At 37.1% G+C, this 11,974-nt stretch overlaps 1 protein-coding gene and 1 long non-coding RNA gene across 2 annotated transcripts; one reads left to right on the top strand and one right to left on the bottom strand.

Moving 5' to 3' along the window:
• The first annotated feature begins 226 nt into the window (after positions 1 to 226).
• Positions 227 to 3,080, top strand: LOC111328328 (adrenocorticotropic hormone receptor-like). The gene has a single exon (XM_088758743.1). It carries the CDS (start codon positions 1,906 to 1,908, stop codon positions 2,938 to 2,940), a length of 1,035 nt encoding a protein of 344 aa, XP_088614869.1. The 5' UTR covers positions 227 to 1,905; the 3' UTR covers positions 2,941 to 3,080.
• Positions 3,081 to 4,485: 1,405 nt separating this feature from the next.
• On the bottom strand, positions 4,486 to 7,607 carry LOC111328329 (uncharacterized). Its single transcript, XR_002694612.2, has 2 exons — positions 5,775 to 7,607; positions 4,486 to 5,140 (listed from the first exon to the last, which is right to left on the bottom strand). It is a non-coding gene; the product is annotated as an uncharacterized LOC111328329 (long non-coding RNA).
• Positions 7,608 to 11,974: the final 4,367 nt, after the last annotated feature.

Raw genomic sequence — 11,974 nt, 5'->3', positions numbered from 1 at the left:
ATGTGAGAATTGGAACTGGATGTACAAGAACTGACATTTTGATGAGAGGAAGGTGTAAGGTCTGTTTACAAAGGCTAAAACAGATGTCAAATTGTCAAATAGACAATGATTTGTCCAGAGATACTCTTTTTCCGGTGAATCACTTGTGAAAATAGATGCAAAAATGTTAAAAATTGAATGAAATGACACTTAAGCTATTTAGACTTTAAGTAATGGCGCTTCTAGTGACGATCCACAGCCATTGCGGTTTTTTTCAGACGAGAGATAAATTTTAATAAGTAGTTTCTTAGAAATCGACTTTGAAATAAAAGCTAGCGCTAAGAAGTCACGACGCCAAACTACTTGTTTAGAACAATTCGTGTTACGATTATTTTATTATTTTATTCTTTTATTCTCTTCCATTGTATATTGTTTATACTTTTTCACATATTTTAGCGTTCGCCACATATAATCGTCTTCAACTTGCTTCAACATATTTATGCTGATTTGGAAAACTTACTCACTTGAAAATGACCTCAGAGAGGTCGAAACGTTGTGACTTCTTAGCGCTAGCTTTTATCTCAAAGAGAAATAAATTGACGGAACAAAAATAAAGCGGTGAAAATGCTTTTAATATTAAATGCGTAAAACTTTAAGAGAAAGTTCTACTGCATGAATAAAGATGGTTCTTAAAGTCTAATTTATCTGAGAATTGTTTTGACGATTATGGGTTGATCAAAAATATCGCCACAGTAAAGGAGGAGAAAACTGAATATTCACCTGATATTGAAATTAAAACTTATAGAAGAGATACTGCAGCTGCTTTATTCTGTTTTTTTTTTCTGTTTTTGTTTTGTTTTCTTGTACGATTTCCAGTTATTAAACAATATTGTTAGACACTCTGAAAAGACAGACTTCTTGAAAGTTGTTTTTTTTAGAGGGAGACATCAAAACTCAGGATGTTTGTACTGCAAATATATGGCGCCATGCTGAGGGTAATTAAATAAGCGATTGAACATTATGCCATTGTATCCTCGCTTGCTGTTTATCTCACAATCACCTAATAAAGCGAAAGAAGAAAAAATATTATACCGACTCCCAAAACTGCCTATGTTTACGCTAATAGTACATATACAACCTCGATCAATTATTATAATTTAGGTGATGTGAATATTTTGGTTTATTGCAAGCTTAATAATTGAATTGAACTGAATATGTAACCTGTCAAAACGCATTCGTTTAATTTTTCCTCCTAACAAACTACTTCAAAATTTAATTAACTTGAATGCGAAAAGCTTCATGTTGTTTAGTAAATGCTGTTTTTTCCATCTTCCCACGTATGCATATGTTAGTTAGATAAGTACTTTCTACTGAGTGTAAATGAAAACTGTTTTCCTGCAGGACTGACGGATGTAGATAAATTCTACTAATGGTTGATTTCCCGTTGTGCATCACTTTCCTAAATAAGCAGCTGGCGAGACAAAAATCTCAGACTTTATTCAACTGACTCGTGTTCCAACTGCTTTCAGGTGGAAGCTAGAAGCTGTGTTCAAGTAATCATCTGTTGGCGACTTCCCTCCCTCTATGCAGCACCATAACAATTCGTGTTTGAGTTACAAAGTCAGACAGGCTGACAAATCGTAACCAGGCACATGCAGGAAATCATTTAAATAAGTTGAATCGACAAAGAAACTGTTCCACTGAGAGAGCTTTAGGAACATTATTTGGTTAGTTCGATACGGAATATTGCTTAGAAGGGACAAGGAGTTCCAGTTTATTCCAAAACAGCAAAACGGAGTAGTGACTTCCTATAACACAACAGAAAACACCTTTCCAACTCGCTGTAAAGTCAAAATTTAAACAAGTGTAATATTTGCGCACACGAAACCGGGCTCAGCGCCTTCGGGAACAAATCAAAAAGTTGAGATGGGTTTGCCATCGGCATCAAGTATGTGTTCAAACATTGGTCCTCCAAGAGCGCTCTCATACTTCACAGCGTCCTTTTCAGTTTTCCTTACAATTTTAACCATTCCTGGAAACTTTCTCGTCTGTTTGGCCATCATAAAGGATCCTTTCAGAAACTTGAAAACACCATTTAACTATTTCCTGCTGAGTCTAGCGGCGACAGATCTGGTTGTGGGAACGATTATGGATCCAGTTTCAATTGCTTTTCACACCAGCGAAGCGCTTCAACTTGACATTGTAGACATCAAAATCTTACATATTCTATACTTCATCTTATGCACGGCGTCTATTTTAACACTCATGGCGCTTACTGTGGATAGATATGTGGCCGTATCGTCGCCAGTGAAGTACAAAACAATGGTTACCTCCAAGCGCGCTATTGTAACATCCATATCAATTTGGGTGGCAGCGCTGGGGTTTTCCTTTGTATACTTTGAACTGGGTTTCATATTCTACTCCTTTATTTTTGCAAACACTGCTGTTCTCAGCACGTTTGGGGTTCTAATCTTTGTTCATGTAGGAATACTTAAAAGACTGCGACAGAGATCGAGATATTGGCGAAAAAGGAGAGTAGGGAAGGGTACGGAATCTGATGAACAGGTCGAACAGGAGAGCCAAAAAAATCTTGTCATTACAAAGAAGGACAGCAAGGCAGCCAAAGCATTGATGATTGTGCTTCTTGCATTTTTTGCTTCGTTCACGCCAGCCTGTGTTATGATTTATTTGTTAAATTTTTGCTCCGGCTGTAGTTGTGTGTTGATCCATTGGTTGCGGGATTTGCAATTCTTAATTGTGTTATGTAATTCTGGTATTAACCCTTATCTATACGCATGGAGGCTTCCTCAGTTCAAAAGAGCTTTCTACAAATTTCTGCGTATCAAGACACGTGCTAAGATAAGTGACATTACTACAACATCAGTTCACGCCGCTGGCAAGCGAGAAACTAGCCAAATACCTAAAACTAGCGGAGAAGACGAAAAGATTTCACCCGTTTAATAAAACTTAACAATCATAACACACTCTCCAAGAAAGTGTCCTTTCTTACATGGATCCCGGCGTATATATTTGACAGTTTCTAAACTGATAATTTTACGAGTAAGGAGATTTAATTAGTCCAAAAGAGATAATCTTATGAGCTTTCAATGTATTTTTTTTTTCGATGTTATGAAAATAAATGTTTATAATTAAGTGGATTGCGTAAACTCTTCGTCTCAGATATCAATTACCATTACCACTTAGAAAGGACCATCGAACTGAGTGATATATTTGTTTCCGGGCCGGATTTCGAACGATAAATCAAACTTTAGATTTGTCTCTTCATTTTATCTGCAGAGATTAGATGAAGTAGGTAACAAGTGTACCCATGTGTAGTCCACCACACAAAGCGTTGTAATGAATTATGATGTGGAATGTACGAACCCCAAATCACCGTCAGATCAGTCCACAAACATTGCTAAACATATTAGTGACGATTATGTGAATAGCATAAGACCTCCGCACACAGTTCTTTGAGCGGCGAGACAAACTGAAATGATTTCTGCAATGTTGTCTTTTAGTTTCATCATTCTCAGTGGTTGCTTGTGAACAGCTTTAACTGCCAGTGCAACATTACCCGCTGCTCGAAATATAGAAATCTAGCTAGCTTCTATGACTTGAAAAAAATAAAACTTCAGAGATAAAATTTCATAATAATAATTGGATTGTAGGTGCAGGAAATATTAAAGACATGGTATTAAGTTGCATTATTTAAAGCACCAATGTGGTGTGTGTATGAAATTTATCACAATAGTTGGTGTAAGATTTCGGAAAACCTGCGGATATGTCAATTCTGTTTCCTAGTTTGTAGTATTTTGTTTTTTGTTCAGTTAAAACAGGCGACAAGAAATTATATGATGGGAGTCGATTCCGTTCACATGACTTCAATTTATAATAATAATTTACATTTCTAAAGCGCTAAAATTATAAAATATTCTAAAGCGCTTTACAACATTATTAACTACAAATATTAAAATGATAAACGACAAAAAATCAAAACAAACTGTAAGCCAGCTTGAATAGATGTGTCTTAAGCTTTGACTTAAAAATCGTTACACTTGGACTGTTTCGAATTTCAAGCGGCAGTTCGTTCCACAAAAAAGGTCCAGAACGGGCAAAGGCACGATCACCAAAGGTCTTAAAGTTAGTTCTTGGGACCTTAAGGAGACCCTGATCGCAGGAACGTAGCTGATGACCCTTGACACTGTGTGGCTGCAGATATTCTTTTATGTATAGTGGGCCTTGGTTATTTAAAGCTTTATAAATTAAAAGTAACAACTTAAAATGGACGCGATAAGCCACAGGAAGCCAGTGAAGATTATATAAGGCGGACGAGATGTGGTGAAACTTGGGAATCCTAAAAATTAGTCGAGCAGCGGCGTTGAGCACCTTCTGAAGACGCTCTGTCTGGTACTTGGGTACGCCAAATAAAAGGGAGTTGCAATAGTCTAAATGCGAAGTTTAACTTTTCCTTCGTTTGTTTCTTCAATGAGTTTCAGACGAACGCAGCCTTAAATCGGTTTTATTTTATTACCTTCTAATTTATGAACTATTGGAGTGATTAAAATTTCTTCGATAAGCACGTTGGCTGATTGTAAGTGTTCCATGCGCTTTCAATTCATCCGCGGATTGAGAGATGATTGTGATATAAAATTTTTTTCTTGCAGTATATATGCATACATCATATCCCAGGAAATATTTACAACAGGTTTTGTGTCCGTGCAGTTCACAAATTTTTCCAAGCATTAGGAATAAAAGATACGTTCGGGGTTACCCCAGTTCTCCCTCCGATGCACACGAGATGAGTTTTAAGTTTTATATTGCACGGTTTATCCAACTGGTCACTCAGTTCTTTTTGTGTCAGCGTGTAAGTGGGTATCAACTCAACGCTATACCGCTGATTAGAATACAGATTCACTCCCCCTTAGATCATTATATCAATATCTTATTATTAATTTATCCTAAAGGCATCAGTTATCATCTTAGATGACTTGTAATAGATTGAGGTGTCCCTTCAGGTTCTTTTCGTTTTATGGATAGAAGGGAAATTTAAAAAGCAAAGAGGCCTCCACCCTTCTGTGTAACTTGAGGAGTATCCGCGGTGTGTTAGGTCAGCGCGCTCATCATCAGTTGCCGCTGCTTTCTCTAAATCTCCAAAGCACTACAAATAAACCATAACTCCATTTTAGTAACCAAAAGAGACAGAAAAAGTCACACTTGCACTTTAACTATGCTTTGGAATAATGATGATCGATAGCTTTGTCGACCACGGTGATCATTCAATAATCAAGAGCGTGAAAATATACGAGCCAGAAAAACTAAGGTTGCCAAGCCCTCGTGTATTTGAAGCTGGCATCTATGACTAATTAAACATTTTGTCGTAACACAATGAAATCATTCTTAACTCGCAGCACACAATGATAGCCTTCTGCCTTATTTCAAAGCCCGCTGGTTAAATAGCTAACAATTAAGGAGTGAATATTCTTTATCAAATTCAGTTTTCTCTAAGCTTACTACGGGTTTTGTTCCAGCGCCTTCATCGAAAATGAATAATAAACTTGGTGCGCAATAATCTCCATTTTTCCACTGTGATTTTACTTAGCCTAGTCAACTCGTCACTTTTATTCAAATTGATCATATTTTAAAAAGGAAGAAGGATGACGAAAGGTTATGAAGGTTGTAGGGATGGACATCAAATAACGCAAGAAAAAAAACTGGACTGCAAACACAAGGTATGGGATACTCACTCAAAGAAGACTTAGTACCATTCTAAATTAACGAATTGACGATCTAACCTCAATTAGCCAGACTTGAATTTCCCTCCGGGATCTCGCTCTCCGTAACAGAATCTTCGTTCTTGATGGCGGAGCCTTCGCTTACAACGGCAGAATCATCTTTTGTTACGACCGAGTCTTCTGCATTTATGGTGGAACCTTCCTCTTTATTGCTTTTTCTCAACATGTTTAATGGATTACGGCCGATAAGTTCTACCGAAAGTCCAAAAATAAGACCAATGTATGCAACGAAGACCAGGAACTGAACGAACGGCGTCACGTCCATGTTAAGGATGGGTAAAATCATGTTTTGTGTCTTCGCAGGAGATTTATTAAGATTTGTTTTGACCACGAACTTTAAAATTTATGCAGAAACGGATTTTTCTGAAACTTGGCAGCCGTCATGATGCATATTTCATATTGAATACGAACCGGGGGGATGCATTCATTTCCACTATATAGAAAAGGGGGTTGGGTCTCCTACCCTGAGTTTCAAATACTTTTTCCCCTCTTATGAAGAACTATTGAACAATTCGCCACGTTTCGTTTAATTTAACTTTTCTTGTACAATGGAGTACTTTTTGTGTTTATATAGCAAATCACCGCAGCACTGTACTCAAACGTCTTGTGCCACGAAAAAGGGAAAAAAGTGTTTTCAGTGCATTATATTTCTTCTTTTAAAACTTTATTTATACCAATGAAATACGTCAATTGCAGTTTTCCTAATTATTTTCCCTACTGCAGCTATTGAAACCCATTCCTTATAAACCTTTCACCTGAAAATGTCAAACGTTTTTGAAGCACTTTAGCTAGGTATCTACAGGAATCCCCCCCCCCCTTTCCTCGACGAAAGGCAAAGAGAGTAATATTTGAGAGCCCCAATGAGATTTCTCGACAAACTGCTATTAGGCCACCTTATCTTTGAAGAGATTTTCGTTTACCTCTAACATTCCTTTAGTAGAATTTTCATGGCTTCGAGTAAGAGCTTCATTACTGTCAGTGCTCCCTAAAAGTTACCAGAGAAGTGATGATTTTTTTTATTTACAAGTATGTCTCCAACAGGTACCAGCAGCTCAATTTTGGAGTATTAAACTAATGAAATGCAAATTTTAAGTACCCTCTGTTAAATCACTAAAGCGGGCCACGCCTAAATCGTAACTGTTGGGTTCAGTTCTGGTTTCAGTGTAACCTCAATTCACCTTTATTCCATGTTTCATGTCCAAAATTAAAGGTGAATTTTAAATGTGAATTTGCAGAATCGTACAATTCCAATGACAAGTCGCTTCAATATTGATATTGAGTGGCATTAACATAATTTGTATCACTATTAATATTGTTATTATCATTTACAAACTGAGAGAGATGAAATACGAACAAGAAAAAGGCCAGCAATATTATTGCAAATGTTTTCTTCTTGTTGAGTAGGTTTAGTCATGCTTGGTCGCTCGTGAAAAATTAAGCTGCAATGGTAAAAATGAGAAAAGATGATGAAATAACGGTTGCCGCGGAAACGGCTCATTCTTGTTTGTCTTTCGATTTCAGTGCCTCCAAGAGCGCTTGATTTTTTTCTTTCTTTTTTGGCCGATGTCTTTTCTCTCGCGCAACGCAATATTTCAGAAAAACTAACGTGCTGGTTAATTTTCTTAGAACAGACTCCCTAAACAGTTGTCAGCGACTACCGACTCTATACAAACGACTCATTCACGACATTAACATTACAAACGAACCGAACAGAACGACCTATCTCTACCGATGGATGGAAACAGATCAATCACGACCGACTTACGCCACTTGAGTCTTACAGCCAATAACATCACGGCAAAATTGACCAATCATTTTACACGAACTGGACTAAGAACATTTCAGCTGACATCAACTATTCACTTGTAATTCTCCTTACTCTCCGCTGTACAATTCTTAGGATGTTAGTTTGGAGAAATTGGTATTGGGTCAACTGATAATTCGCTGATTGATAATTTCCTTTATTCTCATCCGTTGTTCGCTTAATGTTGTATTGATGTCGTGTGTCGCGTTCTCTCATAGGAGTTGAAGTGTTAAGGAGTATTCTCACCAACATGTCCACTTAAAATGTTAGGGTTCAACTTCAAAAGCGGCGAATAGCACATGTTTTCATATGGACCACAGCCTTTATTCAACTCAAACAGTTTAATTTCGCTAAAATACCATATTGATGATAGCGGTAAAAACATCTACGTCTCAATTTTATCATTTGAGGATAACATTTGTTGTAACTTTGAGTTTGCTTAGTAAGTATTCAATACGGGAAACTTATTTCATTTGGTCCATTTTACATCCCAGCTCGCGGACCTGTACGCTGGTGCCTCTCCGATACTGCCGCCCACGTTGTGCCTAAAGATCTAATAAACATTATTTTAAAATTTACCATCAAGTTTATTCGAAAAAACAAATATAAAAACAAGACCGTTAAACTCTGACAGATACGGGAAATGAATGAAAAGTCAAATGAATGAAAAGTACCGTGACTTGCCCCTCCAATTCAAATATCCAATAACTTAACTGACATCCACAAGGCAAACTGAATAGCCAAATTAAAAAACTGCACTAACCTCCTCCAAGCGTCTGCGGATGTTCGTCCTCAACACTTCTAAATTTTCAGCCCCTCCTTCATCCCTAAACTTTTACTGAGGCCGTCCCTAGAAGAGTTTAAAACGGCTTCCGTGCAGTAAGAAAAAATTCAGTACGTTAAGTAACAGAGTACTTCAAGTGAATACACCAAATAACGACACTTGCAAATAGTAGAAAGTAAACCACTTGGATCATTCAACAATAACATGAACGAATTTCAAAAAAACATCATCGAAAGACTCCATGGTGATTTATGCTCCCTGATATGTGATCCTTACTGGGAGTTTTCCTCAGTTTTAAAAGGAAAAAAATTTCCCAATCCCAATCGAACCACTTGGACAATTCAACCGACATCAAGAAAAACAATTTAGAAACCTTTTTGAAGAAGAAAAAAAAAAACAAGGAATATTTTAAATGGATTAAAAAGGAAAATATATTTCGACTTATTTGTGTAGTTCTGTTACCTTGCAGTCCCCCTTCTTGATACATTTGGAAATAACCATACCGCCATCGACCAACGTTGAAGAAAGGAAAAGTGCAAAAAAACACAAAGCGCTGTATTTTTCATCTTGCTTACACGAGCTTCGGTGCATGAAAAATCTACATCTCAACAGCAGTGGAAGCAAAGTTCTTGGGAGCAACCTTTGTAGATATCTAAGACGAGCTAACTTGCCTCCCTCTGGCCAAGAACTGACAACAAAGCTGGCAACGGGTTTTCGGCAGGACCACTTCCGAGCACGCAAACCTTTGAACCATACCACGATGTGAACCAGTTACTTGAGCCAAGTAAGAGAAATGACAAATTATTGAACCAGGTTGATGGTCTTAATAAGAATTGTACATTAAAGAAACACAGTGATACAAATAATTCCGCTACAAATTCCCATACAAAACTGAATAATAATAGCCAAGTTCATCCAAAAACTCTGACAGACTTACCTAATAGATTTTCAAGTAGCACACACGTGCAGCCAAATTTGGGTATTCCATTAATTAGAGGATTTAAAATTGCTTCTCTTAATTTGGCCAGCTTGTATAAAAATATTGACCAGCTTAGGGTCTATATGCTGTCCAAGACAGTTGATATATTAGCTATTAATGAGACTCGTATAGACAGCTCTATTCAAAATGGTGAGGTTAGTATCCCTGGATATATCCTTGAAATGAAAGATAGAAATAGAAATGGGGGTGGTGTGGCCCTCTATATTAGGGATTCAATCAATTATAAGCGTCTCATTGACCTCCCGGATGATAACATAGAATTTATCAGTATCCAAGCGTCGAAACCGAAAGCAAAATCATTTATTGTGTGCACTTGGTATAGGCCTCCAGGGTCCACCACTGAACTGATGAACAGATTTGAAGATGTATTGCAAAAATTGGACTCATATCATATGAAGGTTGACATTATCGGTGACCTAAACTGTAGTATTGGTGCGACATCACCAGATTGCAGCACTCAAAAAGTACTAGATCTCTGTGATAGTTACCAGTATAGGAAATTAATTTATTAGCCAACACGTATAACACAGCTTACATTGTATAACACAGCTTTATTATTGATGTGTTTTAACTAATCATTCGTGGAATTTTTCGTACTCCGGAGTCACCGATATCGGAATCAGTGATCACTGTCTGGTGTATGCAATAAGAAAGATTTGTATCCTCAAATCAAATCCAAAGACTGTAACGAGCAGATGCTTTAAAAATTTTATTCTACATAGTTTTCGAACTGATTTATCTATGGTCCCGTGGCATCTGATTGAACAGGAGCAAAATCCTGGCATTGCTTGGGATATATGGCAGCATATGTTCTTAGAAATTGCTGATAGCCATGCGCCACTAGAGAGGAAGAGAGTGAAAGGAATCTCTTCCCCCTGGATTACTCCAAAGCTAAAAAGGCTAATGTTTCAGAGAGACAAACTAAAAAAGTTGGCCTCAAGGTTCCCAACAGATCGCAATTGGACTTCTTACAAACACATGAAGAATAAGGTTAATTATGAAATTAAGAATGCTAAAATGAACTATTATAATGCCTTCTTCAAAGATAACTGCAGAAACATAAAGAATACTTGGAAGGGAGTCAATAGACTAATTGGAAATGAACCCTAAATTTAATAAGATAACTCAGCTGGACATTGGGGATACTGTAAATAATGACCCCATCAAAATCAGTAATATACTCAACACACATTTCTCCAAAATAGGACCTTCGTTAGCCTCTGAAATTAAAGATACATCCAGCAATTTTACTGACTATATTACCCCCGCAGAACACATTTATAATTTGGCGAAAGTATCATGCCAGGGGGTCTTTAATTTGATTCAGAAAATACCGAGTAATAAAGCCAGTGGTCTTGATAACATCTCAGCGCGTCTCCTGAAAGAAGCGTCTCCCATAGTTACTCGCAGTCTAACTTTTATAATAAACCAGTCAATTACCACTGGAATATTTCCAAATGCTTGAAAGCGAGCTAGAGCTTCGCCAATATTTAAAGAAGACCTCAGGACTGATCCTAACAACTACAGACCTATCTCAGTTCTGACTGTAGTAAGTAAATTAATTGAAAGAGTGGTTTTTAATCAATTATATGAATATTCAAATAATAATAATTTGTTAACTGAATCACAATCTGGCTTCAGACCTATGCATGCTTTCCGCTGAAACAGCTTTACCTGAGGCTACGAATGAATGGCTATGGAATACTGACAACAATCTCTTAAATGGTGTGATATTCCTGGACTTGAAAAAAAGCCTTTGATACCATGGATCATGCTATCCTTCTGGAAAAGCTTAAACTCTATGGGGTCAGTTCTCAACCTCTAAACTGATTCCAGTCCTATTTATCTGATCGAAAGCAACAAACGTTCATTGATGGAGTTCAATCTGATTTCTGTAATATAACACGTGGTATTCCACAGGGGTCTATTTTGGGCCCTCTCTTATCCACTATTTATATTAATGATCTCCCTTCATGTAATTTGTTTTCAAAATCAAGAATGTATGCAGATGATACTGCCCTTACCACATCTGCAGAAGACCCATGTGTCCTTGAACATAAAATGAATTATGATATGAATTTAATCCAGTCATGGCTGTCAGCAAACAAATTAACTTTAAATGTTAAGAAGACTATATACATGCTTATAGAGAGCCAATTTAAGTTATCCCAAATAAATAGTGACTTCACAGTCAGAGTCAATAATACACCCTTAGGAAGAGTAATTAAACATAAAACCCTTGGAGTTCAAATTGATGAATCTTTGAACTGGCGCACACACATTCATACCATTTGAAAGAAAATATCCACTGGCATTGCTATTTTAAGGCGTGTAAGTCATTTTGTACCACTTGATACTAGAGTGAATATGTACAATGCACTGGTAATGCCATATTTTAGTTGCTGTGGTGCCGTATGGGGTAATATCAATAAGGGACTAGCAAACAAACTTCAAAAGCTGCAGAATAGGGCTGCTAGAATTCTCACCTTTTCTAATTATGACGTTCGCTCAAGTGTTTTGTTGGATTAACTTGGCTGGGAAAGGCTGGAATATGTAAGACTTAAACAGTTGGCTGTGACAATGTATAAAATCCATATTAATCTTTCCCCATC

This window comes from Stylophora pistillata, chromosome 4, assembly GCF_964205215.1.
Source record: "Stylophora pistillata chromosome 4, jaStyPist1.2, whole genome shotgun sequence".
Taxonomy (NCBI): domain Eukaryota; kingdom Metazoa; phylum Cnidaria; class Anthozoa; order Scleractinia; family Pocilloporidae; genus Stylophora; species Stylophora pistillata.
The sequence above is the reverse complement of the archived record's forward strand: the minus strand, read 5'-3'. Positions and strand labels throughout refer to the sequence as shown.